At 35.6% G+C, this 18973-nt stretch overlaps 1 protein-coding gene across 2 annotated transcripts in view; it reads left to right on the top strand.

Annotated features, from left to right (window-relative positions):
* The window catches only part of LOC103599872 (UDP-glucuronosyltransferase 2A2), a 44926-nt gene that overhangs the window by 20665 nt on the left and 5288 nt on the right, over positions 1-18973 (top strand). Inside the window, exons 1-4 of one of the 2 annotated variants that reach the window (XM_008584054.1) lie at positions 1465-2188; positions 10431-10579; positions 14341-14472; positions 18464-18551. In XM_008584054.1, coding sequence (XP_008582276.1) covers positions 1465-2188; positions 10431-10579; positions 14341-14472; positions 18464-18551 — 1093 coding nt within the window. Of the gene's footprint in view, positions 1-1464; positions 2189-10430; positions 10580-14340; positions 14473-18463; positions 18552-18973 lie in introns of those variants that run through there. The other variant, XM_008584052.1, reaches the window with a different exon arrangement.

Genomic DNA, 18973 nt, shown 5'->3' with positions numbered 1-18973 from the left:
TTGCAGAATAAATGTTGGTTAACAGATTTAATTTCTGCAATAATCTGTGAACTCATTTGAAATTGGAACTATATCACAGTTGTCTCTTTATGCCCTGTGCATAGTATAGAAACTGGCATATACCAAGTGCTAAACATTATTCCTTTAAGGTATGAAATAATAAAGGATTCCAAGAGAAATTGGAATTGCATTGAAATATGGATGGATGCATGGACACAGAATCTATTATTTCTAAATTTTACCTCTCTTCTGAGATTGACATATTCACACTCCCAATAGATACCTTCACAGACATATCCAATTATTAATCCACACACTGCAGGTCAAAAAATTTAATCATAGCCACTTCTACTTTTGTGTTTTATGTCTTTGCTAGAGTCATTATCATACTCTGGCCCCTCACGGTACAAACTGAGATTTCCTTTTTTTAACTGCTGGTCACCTCTCACTTCTCATCAGTCATGAACTCTCATTGTATGCTTTCTAGCTATAAGCCAACATTGTATTCTCCTTGTCATATTCATCAAATTTTCCTGATATAAATTTAACTTATCATGCTATTTATATTCTCTATTCTCTACAAATTAAAGCCTATTTAGATGCCTGAGTAATTTTCTTAAAGGACACATATGATCGTCTCCTGAACCTGATTTGAGAACCTGAGTGAGAATCTTTTTTGGAGATTAAAATTGGCCCAATAGCAGAGCATTCAAGGTCCTCCAAAGTCTCCTATTTTAACCAATATTTTACTTCCACTCTGTTCCTGTGTCACCCTGTACTCCATACATGGCAAACTAACTATAACTGTGTGTTATAATTTCCGTAGGATGATATTTTATCTTAAGTTTTTCCACTCATCTTGAGTAGACAACCTCTGCCAAATTGAAATGCCTGCTCAACTGAAATGCCTGCTCCATTACAGAAGCTTTTTCTAATTCCTTTCAGATAGGAGTGACAGCATCTTCTTCTGGGGTCCTGAAACAGTGTAACTTCTGTTAATAGTATATTCTGCCTTTTATTATATGACGCACGTGTCTTATCAACATACGAGTATGTAACCAGGCTTAGGCAAGACCTACATCTTGATGTTTCCACAAATGATCAATCTTCATGTTCCACAAGATATACCATACTATTTACTGGACTTTCTTAAATAAGTTCTTCTATTGTATTTAAGAATTATCAATACAAAAATATAAAGTTTTCTGTATTTTAACATATTTAAAACAGTTCTTAGAATTCTGGAATGAATTCCTCCCAAATATTTAAATAGTTCTTATCTCCTTTGAAATAATTTTATATAGCACTGTGCCCAGTCAACAACAGTGACAAAGTTCTCTGCACATAAAGGTTAATTCCTATCACTGGAAATTAATATTTAACTTCTGTGTCTAAATTGCCACTCCAACTCTGTGCCCAGCATGCACTCTACCTCCGCCAAGCATATGTGAGGGAGCTGCTGGCATGGTGTCTGAGAAGTGGGCTTCTGCACTCCTGCTGCTGCAGCTCTGCTGTGCTGGCTGTGGACTCTGTGGGAAGGTCCTGGTGTGGCCCTCTGACATGAGCCACTGGCTTAATGTTGAGAACATTCTCAAGGAACTCACCGACAGGGGCCATGAGGTGACAGTGTTGACTCCTTCATCGGCTTTGATCATTGACCACAGCAAACCTTCTGCACTGAACTTCGAGGTGGTCTCTGTAACATACGACAAAGACAGCATTTTGAATGTATTGAATGATTTTACAGAAGTAGCTGTTACTGTCATGCCAACATTATCACCCTGGCAATCAGCAAAAAAACTGCAAGAATTCTTTCTTCGAATAACTGAAATTAATAGAATTCTCTGTGAAAATATTGTCTACAATCAGTCACTCATGAGGAAGCTACAGGAAAGCAACTATGATGTAATGCTTATAGACCCTATGTTTGTTGGTGGAGAACTGGTGGCTGAATTTCTTGCACTCCCTTTTGTGTACACACTAAGGATCTCTATTGGCAACACTATAGAGAAATATTGTGGGCAACTTCCAACTCCACCTTCCTACGTGCCTGTTGCCATGGGGGGACTAGTAGACAGAATGACCTTCATGGAAAGAGTGAAAAATGTAATGCTCGACTTTATTTTAAATTTCTGGTTCCAGCAATTTGACTTTCATTTTTGGGATCAGTTTTACAGTGGAGCATTAGGTAAGAGACTTTGATTTCCATACTAAGGTAGTTATGAAAAGACAGTTTTTTTAAAAAGTCGAGAAAAATGAAAGGAAATTCATTTTCAGAACTTCAATTTTCACATAAAACTCTACAAGTGATAGCAATGAACTATTTATCAATAACTGATTGGGGAGGGAAAATCAGAAATATCTTGACATGTTTACTATTTCTATACAATTATCAAACTATTTTGTAAGATACCTTGATACTTAATAGATTGTTATTAAGACAAACAAAACAAAGAAAATGACACACACAAATAATTGTCAATCCAAAGGGAGATGTATTTTTTGTCAGACATAGCTTGTCTCAAATACATTCAGTATGCTGAGTTTTCATATTTGAGGAAGTTCAACCTATTACCGGGAAAGAGAGTATAATGTTTGTCATACAGGTAAGAAAATTTCCTACTTGCCTGATGCCAGTAATAAATTGAAATGTGGGCTATATTAGCCATGGGATTACAATTCTTATATGATTTACTTTTCCTGGAGTTTATTCCACAGATTTTTGAGAATCAGATTATTACTCTCAATTTTGTACCATTCTCTTGTTGGACAAGGGTAACTGCCAATATTGCATTTCTGATAACTTTGGGATGAAATTTCACTGAGTCCTATGTGAATGGTTTCATTATGGCTGTCCATATAGGAAAGTTTCTTAGGATGGTTTATACTCTAGGGAGTATTATACGGAACCTGAAAAATTCAGTGGAAAGCTGAAAAAGAGTATTTTTATTTTTAGGGATTAAGAGATAGTAAATTTTTTACTTTACTGATTATGCTTATACTACCTATTTTTAATTCTGTGCCTTTCCCGCTGTTTTGTGCTTTTGATTTTTTTTTAATTCTATCATTATTGATTATACATATTTTTAGAATTCGGTGTTGACATGACGTATGTGGATCAAATCAATATTACTAGTATGAATATTGTTACAAATTGTACTTATTCTTTATGCCCTTTATGCCCTATCCTTCTCTACCTCCCCCCTTCCACTACTGATAACTCTAGATTTCTTCTCTCCCTCTGAAAGAGTAATGGTTACTCTGTTGATTGTTGCCTAGATGATCTGTCCAATGCTGAGAGGAGTGTTCAGGGCCCCCAGTATTATCATAGAGCAGATGCTTCTTCTGTCACTCTGGAATGAGCTTTGTGGAGAGAGACATCCTCTTCTTTTCTTCAATCTCTGCTTGTGACTCTCCTTATTTTGATTCACTCCAGTGGCTGGTGGACCATCTGTTATGATTGTGACATCTAGACACTTTTGCAGCAGCCGTGGTTACTGTGGTGCCTGTGGTGGGCCACTGACATGGAGATGATGTTTTGGGTATGCTCCTTGGCACTGGTGATGTGCCTGGTTTTGGAAGTGGGATCTGGTCCCTGGCTCTATGCCCCGGACCCACAACAGGCTCCAAGGTGCTGGTGGTGTGCCTGGACTGTAATTCATTTTGTGTCCTTTGCTTACTTTTAAAACAGGGGAACTTTCTGTGGGGACCAGTACTTGAGCTGTGTGATTCAGCTAAAGTGCTGCTTTGCTGTTTCCCTAGGGACAGATTTTTGTGCATCTCAGGGTTTAATGGTTGACCTTATAGGTACTTCTGGCTCTCCAGAGACCCAGTGCACCTGGGTTGTGTAGAAACTCTGATCTGGACCTGAGTTTTTTCATCAAACTGCACCCCATGCGATTCTGCACTCCTGACCAGTCTCCTCTGAGTGGTTTTGCACTGATTGGGGGGCGGTTTGGCTGTCCCATGTCCCAGTGTTCTCCTGGTGGGCCAGTCTTACCCACCACCCATGCTCCAAACACTTTGTATGGAATGGGCCCTGCATTGGTCCCTTGCAATGACTCACAGGCCTCTGAATGGCTCCCCTTTTTCAGCAGTCCTGGCTCCTTGCTCCTGCGTGGGTCCTTGGGAACCCTATTAGTGGTCTTGCTGTCCTGCGGGCACAAAGGCCCTATTCTCCCCTGCTGCCTCCAAGTAACTCCATCTGAAGGGCACAGTTGCGGCTTCTGTGGCTCCTGCTCCATGAGCTCAGCAGCTCCAGCCTTAAAGCAGCCACAGCCCAAAACACTCTGAGCAGTTTTTTTCTTTCTCTCATGGTGGTTTCTCCTGCCTTCATGCACTCCCTAGCTCTCTCCTCTTCTTCCCCTGAGCTCCAGTGGCTCCAGCTTGATTGTTGTTACATTTTTTTCTGTGGTTTTGCTTTGTAATTCATATACCCAGCTCTCATCTGAATCTGAGAGTTGAAAGCAGCTTCCACTCAAACTATTTTTCAGAATCCTGAGGGAACATGAACTAACAAAAGATGACATTGTATATTAAAAATATTAGTTAGCTATCTTGATTGTATTAATTTGCTATGGATGCTATAACTAAATACGATAGACTGGGTGGCTTAAATAACAAAAATTTATTTTAGCACAATTCTGGAGGCCAGAAGTCTAAGATTAAGTGTTGCCAGGGCTGGTTTCTCTTGTAGCTTGTCTTCTAGGCTTGCAGATAGCCACCTTCTTGTGTCCTCACATTGGTCTTTTCTCTGCCCATGTGCATTCCTGGTTTCTCTTCCTCTTCTTGGAAGGACACCAGTCATATTGAGTTAGCCCCCCACCCTGAACTCATTTATCCTTAATCACCTCTAAAGGCCCTAACTCCAAATACAGTCAAGCATCAACATATGAATTAGGGGGGAACACAATTCAGGACATAATACTATTTTTCTAATAGATATGTTGTTTCATAGAACTAATGTTAAGGAGCCCAGTTTAAAAATTCTTAGCTTTAGACATGATTTTGAATTTACACTGCATTGATTTCACAGTAAATATTTTTACAACCCATAAGCACTGTCTTACAGTGTGCTAGGCAGGAAGTGTGTTAGACTCCTTGAATTTAAGGTAAATATGACCAGGATCTTGGCCACCATTCTGCCTTTAGAGACAAATTGAAGAGGTAGAACAAAAACATATCATTGTGAAACTTTAGTATGAATAGGGTTTTGAAAAAGGCTTTCTGGGAACACACAAGAGCAAGAGGAAACAGAAATGTTATAAGATAATAATGGGTAAAAAAGTATCTTCCACTCAGCAGCATACATACTGATAGTGACCCTCATTTTTGTACAACCAGGTCTCTTTTCTGATAGCAAAGATTTGGAACTACTACTGTTTTTATGAAAAATGTGAACATATGTTCATTTTCTCCATAATTCATTCATTCTGGCTTAAGACCTGTCTTTTCATCCTAATTTCCCATTGTATGTCAGTGTTTAACACCATATGTTTGCTGCCTCTTGTTTCTTAATTTTCACCTTTCTTCTCCTGCCTAATCTTGGTATTTCAACTAGACTGAGCTAAAATGTGATCCTGTCTATATAGAGGTTCACTGTTAATGTGTATAAGATCTAAGAGGATCTTTAATTCATAGTTAATGAGTGATGCTATATTACATCAAAGTCAGAACACAAAAACTTAAAAGAGTAAAAATTCTTTTTTTCTAACTCTGTTTTGACCATAGACATTCAATTTTGCAATGAGGATTTTCATTCCTGCAGTTTTTCATGTTCTTTATTTACTAGGCAAATGCAATGCACTATGAGTATAATTTCATTTTTGATGTCATGAAAAAATAACAGATATAAATGTTTAAAAAATTCAAATGAAGCAAAAGTTATAAAATGACAAATCATTGGTCATATATTCTACACTGACCTCTACTTCTTGTTACGTTTTTGGGCATTATTTTCCATTGCACAACAAATATTTTTCGCTTTGGTATCCAGCATAAGCAATTGAAATTTCTAGAGCCACTACTCCAAAGGCAATTCTGGGCCTAATTGTGTATCTAAGGCAGAATGCCTTTTAGTCATTTTAAGGGTTTCTTGCTCTATGGGTCCTGGTACTTGAGCTGAATCTTTTTTGTGTGTATGTCAAAAGAATAGAAATATTTTAAATAAACAGCACTACACCTCAAAGAACTAGAAAACAAAGTCAATCCAATCACCAAATTAGTAGACAGAAAGAAATAATTAAGATCAGATCAGAACTAAATGAAATAGAAATCCAAAAAATGATACAAAAGATCAAGGAAACAAAATATTATTTTTTTGAGATGGCAAATAAAAGAGACAAACCATTAGCTAGGCTAACTAAAAAAAATAGAGAGAAGACACAGACCCAAATAATGAAAATTAGAAATGAAAAAGAGACATTATAACTGCTACCACAGAAATACAAAGAATCATTAGAGACTATTATAAATAGCTATATGCCAGCTAATTTGAAAACCTGGAGGACATGGACAAATTTGTGGACACATACAAACTACCAAGACTGAACAAAAGTGACATAGAAAACATGAACAGACCAATAACAAACAATGAGACTGAAGCAGTAATTAGCAGTCTCCCAACAAAGAAAAGCCAAGAACTGGATGGCTTTATTACTGAATTCTACCAAACTTTTAAAGAGGAATTAATACCAATTGTCTTCAAACTATTCCCAAAAAATTGATACAGAGTCCATTCTCCAAAACTCATTCTATAAGGCCAGAATGACCCTGATACCAAAACTAGGCAAAGTTACAACAACAACAAAAAACAAACTATAGGCTGACATCTTTGATGAGCATAGATGCAAAAGTCCTACTAAAATATTAACATACAACAACACATCAAAAAATTATATACCAAAATGTTGTGAGATTCATCACAGTGATGCAAAGGATAGTTCAACATAGGCAAGTCAATAAATGTGATAAAACACACTTACAAAATCAAGGACAAAACCAACATGATTATTTCAACAGATGCAGAAAAAGCATTTGACAAAATACAGCATCCCATCATAATAAAAATTTTCAGCAAAGTAAATATGGAAGGAAAGTATATCAACATAATAAAAGTTGTATATGGCAGACCCACTGCCGTTATCATCCTGATAGTAAGAGTGAATAAGATGGGGATGCCCACTCTCACCACTCCTTTTTATCATAGTAATGGAAGTACTATCCAGAGGAATCAGGCAATAGAAAGAAATGAAGGGCATCCAGATAAGGAAATACAAAGTCAAATTACTCCTTTCTGTAGATGACTTATTCCTATATAGAACAAAGTCTGAAAACTACAAAAAACTTCTTGGAGTTGATAAACAATTTCAGTACAGTTGCAGGACACAAACTCAACACAGAAAAATAAGTAGCATTTTCATACTCCAACAATGAGCTAGCACAAAAAGAAATCAAGAAAGCTAGCCCATTTACAATAGTCACCAAAAAATAAAATACCTAGGAATACATTTAACCACGAAGGTGAAAGATCTCTCCAAAGAGAAATACAAATCATGTTACAAGAAATTAAAGAGGAAACAAAAAGATGAAAAGACATTCGATACTGTTATATTGGAGAGTTAATATTGTGAAGATGTCCATACTACCCAAAGCAATCTACAGATTCAATGCAATCCCTCTCAAAATACTAGTGATGGGCCAACCCCGTGGCTCACTTGGGAGAGTGCGGTGCTGGGAGTGCAGCAGCGCTGGGAGTTCCGAGGCCACAGGTTCGGATCCCATATGGGGATGGCCAGTGCCTCACTGGCTGAGCATGGTGCAGGCGACACCAATCCAAGGGTTACAATCGCCTTCCCTGTCACAAATAAATAAATAAAAGTAACAGTGACATTCTTAACAGAAATAGAAAAAACAATGCGAACATTCACCTGGAATGACAAAAGACCCCAAATACCCAAAGTAATCTTGTGCAAAAAATAAATAAATAAATAAAGCTGGAGGTCTAACACTACTTAACTTCAAAACATACTACAAACTATAGTAACCAAAACAGCATGGTACTAGATAAAAACAGACACTCAGACAAATGCATTACACTAGAAAACCAAGAAATCAGCCCCAAACTAACCAATGTTTGACAAGGCACCAAGAATATACATTAGGGAAAAGACAACCACTTCAATAAATGTTACCATGGAAACTATCCATATGTAGAAGAATGAAGCTAGATCTGTACCTGTCACCATATACCAAAATCAATACAAAATGGATTAAATACTTAAGTATAAAACCTGAGACTATAAAACTTCCCCCCCAAAAAATCATAGGGGAAACACTTCAGGAAATAGGAATGGACAAAAACTATGAATATGACCCCAAAAGTACAGGCAACAAAGGAAAAATAAACAAGTGGGATTATATCAAACTAAATAGCTTCTGCACAGTAAAAGAAACAACTAACAGAGTGAACAGACAACCTACAGAGTGGAAGAAAATATTTGTAAACTATGCATTAGACAAAGATTAATATCCAGAGCATACAGGATCTCAAAGAAATACACAGTGGAAAAACAGCCCAATTAAAAATTGGGCAAAGGAATTGAGTAGACATTTCTGAAAGGAAAATATACAAATGTTCAACAGATACATGAAAAAATTCTCAACATCACTCACCATCAGGAAAATGAAAATCAAAGCCACTTTCAGATATCATCTCACTTCAGTTAGACCAACTGTTATCAAAAAGGCAATAAATAACTAATGCTGATGAGGATGTGGAGAAAGGGAAACTTCCTACACTATTGGTGGGACTGTAAATTGGTGCTGCTATTACAGGAAACAGTATGGAGGTTCCTCAAACAACTAAAGATAGAACTGACATATGATCCAGCAGCTCCACTGTTGGTTATACATCCAAAGGAATGAAAATTATCATGTCAAAGGGATACCTGCACCCCTGTGTTTATCACAGCTCTATTTACAATAGCCAAGAGTTGGAACTGACCTAAGTGTCCACTGATGGACAATTGGGTAAGGAAAATGTACTATATAAACATAATGGAATACTACTCTTCCAGGGAAAGGAATGAAATATTGCCATTCACAGCAACATAGATGAACTTAGAGAAAATCATGTTAAGTGATATAAGCCAGGCACAGAAAGAGAAATACCACATGTTATCACTTATAAGTGGGAACTATGAAATAAACAAATACATAAAAAAGAAAGAACGGTACAACAATCACAATAATATATTAAGCTTTCAAAAGGAAAGAACAGAACTGAGGTTACCAGAGGTGGGAAAGGGGAAGGGGGGAAGGGGGCAGTTAATAGAGGAATTGATAAAGGGACACAAAAAATAATCACATTGTATAATGTTGAATATAGTATTTATCCTCATATGAGCATAACATATTGCACTTAGGTATTGATACATTAACTCATCAAAAAAATTATACACCATGAAAAAGTGGGATTCCATACAGATATGTACAATAAGCTATGTTACAAACATACAAAAATAAATAAATTAAGTTAAAAAAATAAAGTAAAAACAGGCTATTCATGCAGGGGTAATTGTTATCACCAATTTGGATTAGAATTCTCAATAAGAAAGGATTCTTATCAGAGTTTTTATTTCCTTACTTGCAGAACATATTTTCTAAGTGTAGAAGTGATGGACTTGTTCATTTGCAAACAGTTGTTGTTCTTCTCAATCAAACTCCTAAACTTAACTTAGGATCTGTCTCTTTCAAATAACATCATTTAAAGGTAATGCTAAAATAAGTGTGTGATATTGTTGATACGTACATGTGCATCTCACACCCCAAATGAGCGTAAAAATTACTCAGGGAATTTGTACTGAGAAAATAATGGCAAAACAATTTAAGAGATGGATTTTATGAAGGAAAGAAAGATGGATTGAGCTTGGTAAGGTTCTTCAACAATATGTGTGAATCAGAGACTGTAACAAGACAGAGATATATTCTTGACTTGAAAATGGAAAACTATTGAGAGGTGACTGGTTGCTGATATGGTGGGACTAATCTATCATTTGCTATTTAACTGGAGAGAAAAAAATTAGCATTAAATTCTTCAGAAGTTTGAGCTGTAGTCAAATTCCTGGTTATTTACACTTACATATTACTTTTCTTTTACTGTCCCCAAATCCTCTCTCCCTCCCTCATTTCCCACATCCCATTCTTCTTTCTTTTCTTTCCTTCCTTCCTACATTCCTTTTATCTTCCTTCATTATTCCTTTAACTTCCTCTTTCTTTTAACATATAGTCATGATAAATATTCTGAAAGACCTAAATTATTTTTTCCTTCATAGCTTATCAGGAAATTAGTGATACATTTGTTTTGTTTTGTTTTTCTCAGCAAACATGTACGCCAATTCCCTTCACCCAAATTTCTTCATTTGCTTTAGGAAGATCCACTACTTTATGTGAGACTATGGGGAAAGCAGAAATTTGGCTAATTCGAACATACTGGGATTTTGAATTTCCTCGTCCATACTTACCGAATTTTGAATTTGTTGGAGGACTGCACTGCAAACCTGCCAAACCTTTACCTAAGGTAGGTCTTTGACATTCAAGGATCTTATGCACCTAATACTAAATTACCTGATTTTCCTTTAAAATTTATAGTCTCAAAGACAGACTAATGCTGTTGAATATTTTCAATTTGCCATTTCAAATTTATTTTCCTTACCATAGGATGTCTATTCTAAGTGATATTAGGTGTTGTAGACTTTACACTGAGATTTTAAGCTGAAAAATTAAATGCTTAAAGTGGTATGTTAAAGATATCAGTGTGTGTATCACATGGATACTAGATCGAAGGCACAGAAAACCAGAGCCATAGAAATCACTGAGACTGCTATAGTTTTTCCAAACAGGCCTCATAGAGTCATAAACAGGGACATTTATCAAAGTGATTCAGAGATATAACACTTATGAGACAGTGCTTTTCTGTTTTCATGATGTATAAACTTCATGGGTGAATTCTTTAGGATTTGGTAAGAAGTAAGGGTTGAGGAAAGATAGAATCATGTTGGGCTCCTCCATTTTAATCTTGGGGGTTTCTTGGATAGTGGTGATTTTTACTGATATGAAAAAAAATGGTTGAAAAATTCCTTTGAGTTGATGATGATGAGTTTAATTTTTGACCTATTCATTTTGTGGAACTGTAGGAATTTTCAGGTCATTTCTAGAAATCATTTAGGTAGTACAATGTCTCAGTCTCAGCAGAGAGCATTGGAAACCGATTGGGGGTCATCAACATAAAGGAGAAATCATAAAACTAAGAGACTCAAATGTTATATTGGTTCTTTATGAACTTGATGTCAGATTTTTTTTGAAGTGAAAAAGAAAATTGTATACCATATTCCAAAGTCTTCAAAGAAGAGATGTGGAGGTGCCAGAAATGTTGCACATAAAAAGTATTGAGAAGCAAAAGAGAGTAATAGAAAAACATGGTAAGAATGTTATATTTAACTCCTCAATAGTGAGGAGAGAGACAATCATTAATCTGGTTTGTATACAGATGAGCATAATTTCTTTAGAAGGTTGCAAGTTAACTGGTATTTCCAGGAGAGTTCTTAATTTCTATTTAAGATGAGAGGTATATTTTAGTTAAAATTTTCATTTCAGAATTCTGAATATGCTTTTCTTGCCAGTCAAGTTACAGCTGCAGGCAAGCTTTACTGAGTGATGTTATTACAAGAGAAAATGTACAAATATGTAAATAAAATTACAGAAAGAAATTTGACATATCCATGGCTCACTAGATAATGTTTGATGCCACACTTGTATTTCACCTCCCAATTCCACTTTTCGTACACATATATAATTTCATAAAAACCACTCAAACATGTTTTTCAAGAGACGGAAATTATTCAATTCCAAACTGATCTATTGAAACAGATTTTGGGCATCATAAATACCACTCACATATTATATGTCTGATGAAATAATTATGCCAATCAGTGGATACACAGAATGAAAATGCAATAGAAGACAGTCAAATCCATAATCCAAAGTGCATATGTGTGTGCGTGTGTATGTGTATGTTTTATTTTATTCAGTCAACATCTATTCAGTAGGTAAGTCAAAATGATGAAAAACCAATTCCTTTGACTTCAGAGAGATTCTTCTGAGAGTATCTAGGCTGAAAATAACAGTCTATTTTTATTTAAGACATATTCCTCCCATAACAATTTTTCTAGCCATAAGTTGAGAAATACAGTAATTCCAAAGCAAGTACAAATAATTACACAGGAAATGCAGGACATATCTCCAGAAAGCATCCTTCACATAGATTATTATGTGAAAGGCCTCAATCACAGAATGTTCAGTGCCCAGTTTGTAAAATTGTAAGTGATGACCCAGTGTATTAGACCATTTCTGTTGCTTATAACAAAATATCTAGAACTGGGTAATTTGTAAGAAAATGGCGTTTATGCCTTACAATTTCAGAGTCTGGGAAGTTCAAAATCCAGGGAAAACTTCTGGTAAGGGCCTTCTTTGGTGGTGGCTTTACAGCAATGCAGGGATCTCACATGGCAGAAAATGGCAGAGCAGAGAGAGAAAGAGACAGCTCTTCATGGGCTCTCTTTTAAAGCCCTCAGACCATGCCATGACCACCATTGAAGCATCTGCTTAATCATCTCTTCAAGGCCCTGCCTTTCAATTACCATAATAGGATTTCCCACTCTTAACAGTTATAGTGGGAATTAAGTTTGGGGGAGACATTCTGCCGGGGACCAGCCCCAGCACAAAGATTGTAGGGTCCCCACTGGTAAAAAACCCCCAAAAGGGAGGAAAGGCAGCGTTGGCGATGGAATGGACAGCAAACACACAGACTCAAGAGATCTGCTGAATGCTGACATTTTATTGAAGCATGTACACACTTTTTATACCTTTTCTTGGAGGCAACATAATCATTGAAATAATCATTGAACAATATCATAATATTTTTTATGAGTGACATGTGTTCTAAGAAAAATAACATTACAGTTTGTTTCCATGATTACAATGTTTTTTCTTTGAACAAGAACGTTACAACCCACTGGTCCCAAATAATCATCAATTGTTGATGATTGAACTCTGTATGACATTATTGAATTATAATCCAAACTTGTATTTTAATCAAAGGGTATAAGCAGGAAGTCAAAGTTCCCTTCACCAGTTATTGTTTAACCATGTTGCCTAGCAGCTTTTGGGTAAATTTTCAATAACATTTTCATTATGTTTACTAATTGCACTAAAAACAATCCTTCCAGGAAGCAGACAAAGTAAATGTGTACATATGTCCATTGTCCCCTTCTGGTCCTAGCTACCACAAACCATCTCCTGGGAACCCATGACCATAACTCTCAGGAGTGTCATTAATATGATTAAGCACTCTGGTATGATTCTCAGTCTCACTCCCAATCCCCCCAGAGCGATAATTATGAGGCAGTAAGAAATAGAATATAATAAGACAAAGCAAGCATATGGAACTCCAAAAGAAAGGGGGGTAGAATGGCAGCACCTCCTCCCACGATGAGGCCTTGCAAAACGTCGTGTCAAATCAGAGGATCTTTGTCAAACTCTGGCTTTTTCGATTTGGTGCTCCCCTGCAACTTTCAATCCAAGGCACCCAGAAAATTTTGTTTGCAGAGTAATTTATATTTTACTTCTTGTCTGAGGCTCAAATTAAGGCCATACAGCTAGTGGAACACTCATGTGGGAGTTTATACATCAGGAAGGCAGTGAAGCACTGTCTCATAAATGTCATTATGAGTATAGCAGGAGATTAACTTCTAAAACATGTTACTATATATCACGTTTCTAACAAATTTCCCCTTAGCCCTATTAATTAGGGAAGGCATAAACTTGAGAAAATGAATGTAAATGCTTGTCTAACAGGAACAGATGGGTCAATTTACTAATAATTTATTGGATATAATTGGCATGCTAATAATTTTAAAGCCTAGCTCTGGACCCTTCCTTGGAATATTTTCACAAGTTTGCAAACCACTCTGATGTTTTGTAAGATTAAGCCTTCAGAGTAACAATTCTATCTACCATGAGAAGAGCTGTGCTGTATTGCCTGTTCATTTCCATGATGGTTTGGTTCCATGTTTGTACTTGTAATCACTGATTCTATACTTAAGCCATAACTTTCAGAAATATGTTTTCCTTATAGAGACCAGATGGCTCTACATGTGAGAAGACAAACCAGTTTAACAATGTCTCTGACACTTCTCATGACTTTTTCTATTTAGAAGTGTAGGTGAACTTTTTTTCCTGTGATGCTGCACCTTTGTGATAGAGAGAATATTATATCTGCAGGAAATGGAAGACTTTGTCCAGAGCTCAGGTGAAGATGGTGTTGTGGTGTTTTCTCTGGGGTCCATGGTCAAAAACCTCACAGAAGAAAAGGCTAATCTCATTGCTTCAGCCCTCGCCCAGATTCCACAGAAGGTCAGTACGACCTCCGATCTTGGTGGGCAGCTGTTCCACAGTGGGGTAAGAGTATGCTTATTGGTGTCTTTCCGGATGAACATTGAAACTCATTATACCATGAGCATAACTGTCACCAGCTTTAAATGAAAAATTGTAAGATATTAAAATGGTGCATTTAGGCACATTTGGTCATTTGACTGGTGAGCTTTGGCATTACCATAGAAACAAATGGTTTTTTGTAGTCATGTATTTTTAATATAATAGAGATGAAAACGCTATACCCCCACTAACCTTTTAGTATTTGAGATCTTTTGGCCTGCACTGTCCACTCTCAAAAATTCTGAGATGTCTGAGCTTCAAGGTCCAGGAAAAGAAAACGTTTACACAGAACAGAGAGAAATCATGCAAAAAAATGTACTCAAATGTCTTGGCTTTATTAAAGTGTAGTTGGTTTAAAAATAGAAGCCTAGAATCACTTAGTCTTTCTAAATGAAATACTCTGCAGTTAGAAACAATTGAAATTCTAATATTACTGTTAAACAATATGCATTTTCTATTTGGTGACATTCAATTAACAACTTTTTTATGACTAAAATTCCACACTTTTTCTCTTTATATACTCCTTTTCTTGAAATATCCCTCGATTATTTATATTTATATATTGGTTATAGTACATAAAACTCTATAAAGATAAGTATACTAATTAGGTATGTTAAAAATAGGATTTTTATTTTTAAGCTTGTCTGTTAAAAAGTTTGCCAACTCTTAGTATTTAATCTAAAATTTTCCTTATTTCCCCAAAAGAAAAAAATGTAAAAATGGTTAAAATATTAAAATACTTCAGTGAAAAATGGAATGTAGGCATACCCCTTATCTAATCTTCCCTCAAAAAAATAAAAGAAAGGAAGAAGAGAAGGAGGAAAGGAAGGAAGAAAAGAGAGAGGAAACGCATGGAAGAAAGAAAGAAGGATAAGAAGGAAGGAAGGAAGGAAACAGTGGGAATAAAAAGATAACCAATCATCCAAAAACCAGACCACAAAATCTAAAGCAAATTTTATTTTTGAAAAACACCACATTTGAAACATGACACCTAGGATCTCTGAATAACATTACAAAAGTAAATTTATGTAATATTCATGTATGTCTTGAAGATTTTTAATCCCTATCTTCTCATTGATTAAACTAGTCCTATATTTCTTCTATTTCTTACAGTGTCACTCCTAAAATATTTTCACTGATACATATAAAAATAATAATTCTATACTTTTTAATTATTTTAAAAAATAATTAATTAATTTTAATTGACATATATTGATTGTACATATTTATGAGGTTCAAAACATCTATACAATGTGTGATGATTAAATTAGGATAATTGGCATGTTTGTCATTGCAAAATTTTATAATTTCTTTTCCATGAGAACATTGAGCTCCTCACTTCTAGCCAACTGGGAACAAACAACTTATTTTTAATTATAAATGGCTAGAACTACTATAGACAACTACAGCTTACCTGTCCTATTTAGGTGAGATTTAGTATCTGTTAACCAACCCCTCCCAATTCCCATCCCTCCTTTCCAGTTTCCAGTAACCACAGTCTACTCTCTACTCCTATAAGTTCAACTATTTTTTCTTTATCTCCCACATGTGAGTGAGATCATGTGGTATTTATCTTTCTGTGCCTCACTTATTTCACTTAACATAATGCCTTTCAGGCTCATCCATGTTGCCACAAATGACATAATTTTATTCTTTTTTATAGCTGAGTAGAACTACATTGTCTATATATGCCACATTTTCTTTATCCATTCATCTGTTGATGGAAACCTACGTTGATTCCATATCTTAGCTATTGTGAATAGTGTTGCAATAAACATGTGGGTGCCAATATCTCTTCAGTGTTCTAACATCCTTCCTTGTGGATAAATACCCAGCAGAGGTGTTGCTGGATCATATCATAATTCTGTTTTTTGTTTTTTTAAGAAACATTCATACAGTTTTCTATAATTAGGTTACTAAATTACATTCCCAACAACAGTGTAAAGCAGTTCCCCTTTCTCCACATCCTCACCAGCATTAGTTATTTTTTGTCTGTTGATAATAGCCATTCTAACTGGAGTGAGATGATGTCCTGCATTTGATTTGCATTTCCCTGATAATGGGTGATATTAAACATTTTTTTTTTCATATAACCTGTTGTCCACTTGTATGTCTTCTTTTGAGAAATGTCTATTAAGGTCATTAACCCATTTTAAAATGGGATTTATTTTATTATATTTTATTTTATTGCTGTTGAGTTGTTTAAATTTCTCATATATTCTAGATATTAATCTCTTGTCAGATGAATAGTTTACAACCATTTTTTCTCATTCGGCCAGTTGTCACTTTGCTGGGTGATTGTTTCCTTAGCTGTGGAGAAGCTTTGATTTTGATGTATCCTACTTATCTATGTTCAGTTTTGTTGCCTATACTTTACAAGGCTTCTCCATAAAATGTTTGCCCAGACCAATGTCTTGGAGTGTTTTACCTATGTTTACATCTATTTTTATAGTTTGAGGTCTTACATTTAAGTCTTTAATCCATTTTGAGTTGATTTTGCTATATGGTGGATAGATAGATGTCTAGTTTCTCTTCTGGGTATGGATATCCAGTTCTCCCAGCACCATTTATGAAAGGGGTTATCTTTTCCCTGATATATACTCTTGGCATCTTTGCCAAAAACCAGTTGGCTACAGATACCTGGATTTATTTCTTGGTTCTCTATTCTGTTCCATTTGTCCATGTGTCTATTTTTATGTCAATACCATGCTGTTTTGACTACCACAATTTGTAGTATATTTTGAAGTCAGGTGGTTTAATGCCTCCAGCTTTGTTCATTTTGATGAGGATTGGTTTGGTTATTTAGGATCTTCTGTGGTTTCTTATGAATTAATACTTTTTTTTTTCTATTTCTGTGAAGAATGTCTTTGCTGTTCTGTGAAGGATTGTATTGAATCTGTAGATTGCTTAGAGTATTGTGGTCATTTTGACAGTATTAAAATTTCCAATCCATGAAACATGGATATCTTTCCATTTTTTTGTGTCCTCTTTAATTTCTTTTGTCAATGCTTTGAAGTTTTTATTGCAGAGATTGTTCATCTCATTGGTTAAATTTATTCCTAGGTATTTTAACTTTCTTGAAGGTGTTGTAAATGGGATTGCTTTTGTGATTTTTTTTTTCCCACCTATTCATTGTTAGTGTATAGAAACACTACCAATTTTTACTAATTGAGTTTTTATCCTGTAACTTTACTGAGTTCATTAAAGTTCTAAGAGTTTTTTGGTGGAGTCTTTAGGTTTTTCTCATATAAGATCATGTCATCTGCAAACAGGAAAAATTTGACTTTCTCTCTTTTCATTTGGATGCCCTTTCTTTCTTTCTCTTGCCTAATTTCCCTGGCTAGAATTTCTAGCACTATATTAAATAAGAGTGGGCATCACTTTCATGTTCCCATTCTCAGAGGAAAAGCTTTCAACTTTCCCCCTTTCAGTATGGTGTTAGCTGTGAATTTAGCATATATGGCCTTTATTGTGTTGAGATACATTTCTTCTATATCTAATTTGTCAATTTTTTTCATTCTGAAGCAATGTTGAATTTTATCAAATGCTTTTTCTGCATCTACTGAGATAATCATATGGTGTTTTGTCTTTTATTTTGTGGATAGAATGCATTACCATTACAAGGATGTTCAATGTTGAACTGTCCTTGCATCCCTGGGATAAATCCCACTTGATCATGGTCTTTAATCTTTTTGATGCGCTGTTGACCTTGTAATAGACTATTAGTGCAAACCTTTGCAAAGAGGTAGATGTAAACAGTTTTATCTCAGTGTTGGCAAGCTACCCCTGTGTACCCCCTATCGAGTATTACCTAAGGTAGGGTGGCTATGTGACTTCCATTTAATTCTACAGCCTTAAGATAACCTCATTGTGTGTTTTTACTTGCAAAATTAAAGCCTCATCTTCACAGGTTTTATGGAGATACAAAGGAAAAAAACCAGCCACGTTAGGAACAAATACTCGGCTCTACGATTGGATACCCCAGAATGATATTCTTGGTAAGACTTTGGGGGGATAAAAGCAGTATGGTTGGATGACAGACAAGTTTTGTGACTATTTAATAGCCAATAAACTCAACAAATATTTAATAAGTTAAAATTTTCACATTTGACTTCCAGTTTTAAGGCAGATATATTTAAATAATTGTCCATTAATTTTTTAGACTCATGCTTCCTCTGGTTCACAAAACAGCATCTCAAGTTAAGACTTTCATCACACTTCAAGTTTCAGTCTCAGTTCAGATATTGCCTCTCCAGTAATGTGTTCCCAGAAAATGCAGAGGTAGTTCATACCTCCTTTTCAGGGGATCACAGTTTTATTAGATAGTGGTTTCCCCATGTGATCAGCTTTGCAGAAGATGCTGCTTTCTTCAGTGAGTTACACATTAGCTTTTTTCTCTTTTGTCTCTGAAATTCTGCGA

This window comes from Galeopterus variegatus, unplaced genomic scaffold (genome assembly GCF_000696425.1).
Source record: "Galeopterus variegatus unplaced genomic scaffold, G_variegatus-3.0.2 Scaffold3134, whole genome shotgun sequence".
Lineage (NCBI taxonomy): Eukaryota > Metazoa > Chordata > Mammalia > Dermoptera > Cynocephalidae > Galeopterus > Galeopterus variegatus.
This window is presented reverse-complemented; position numbering and strand designations above follow the sequence as displayed.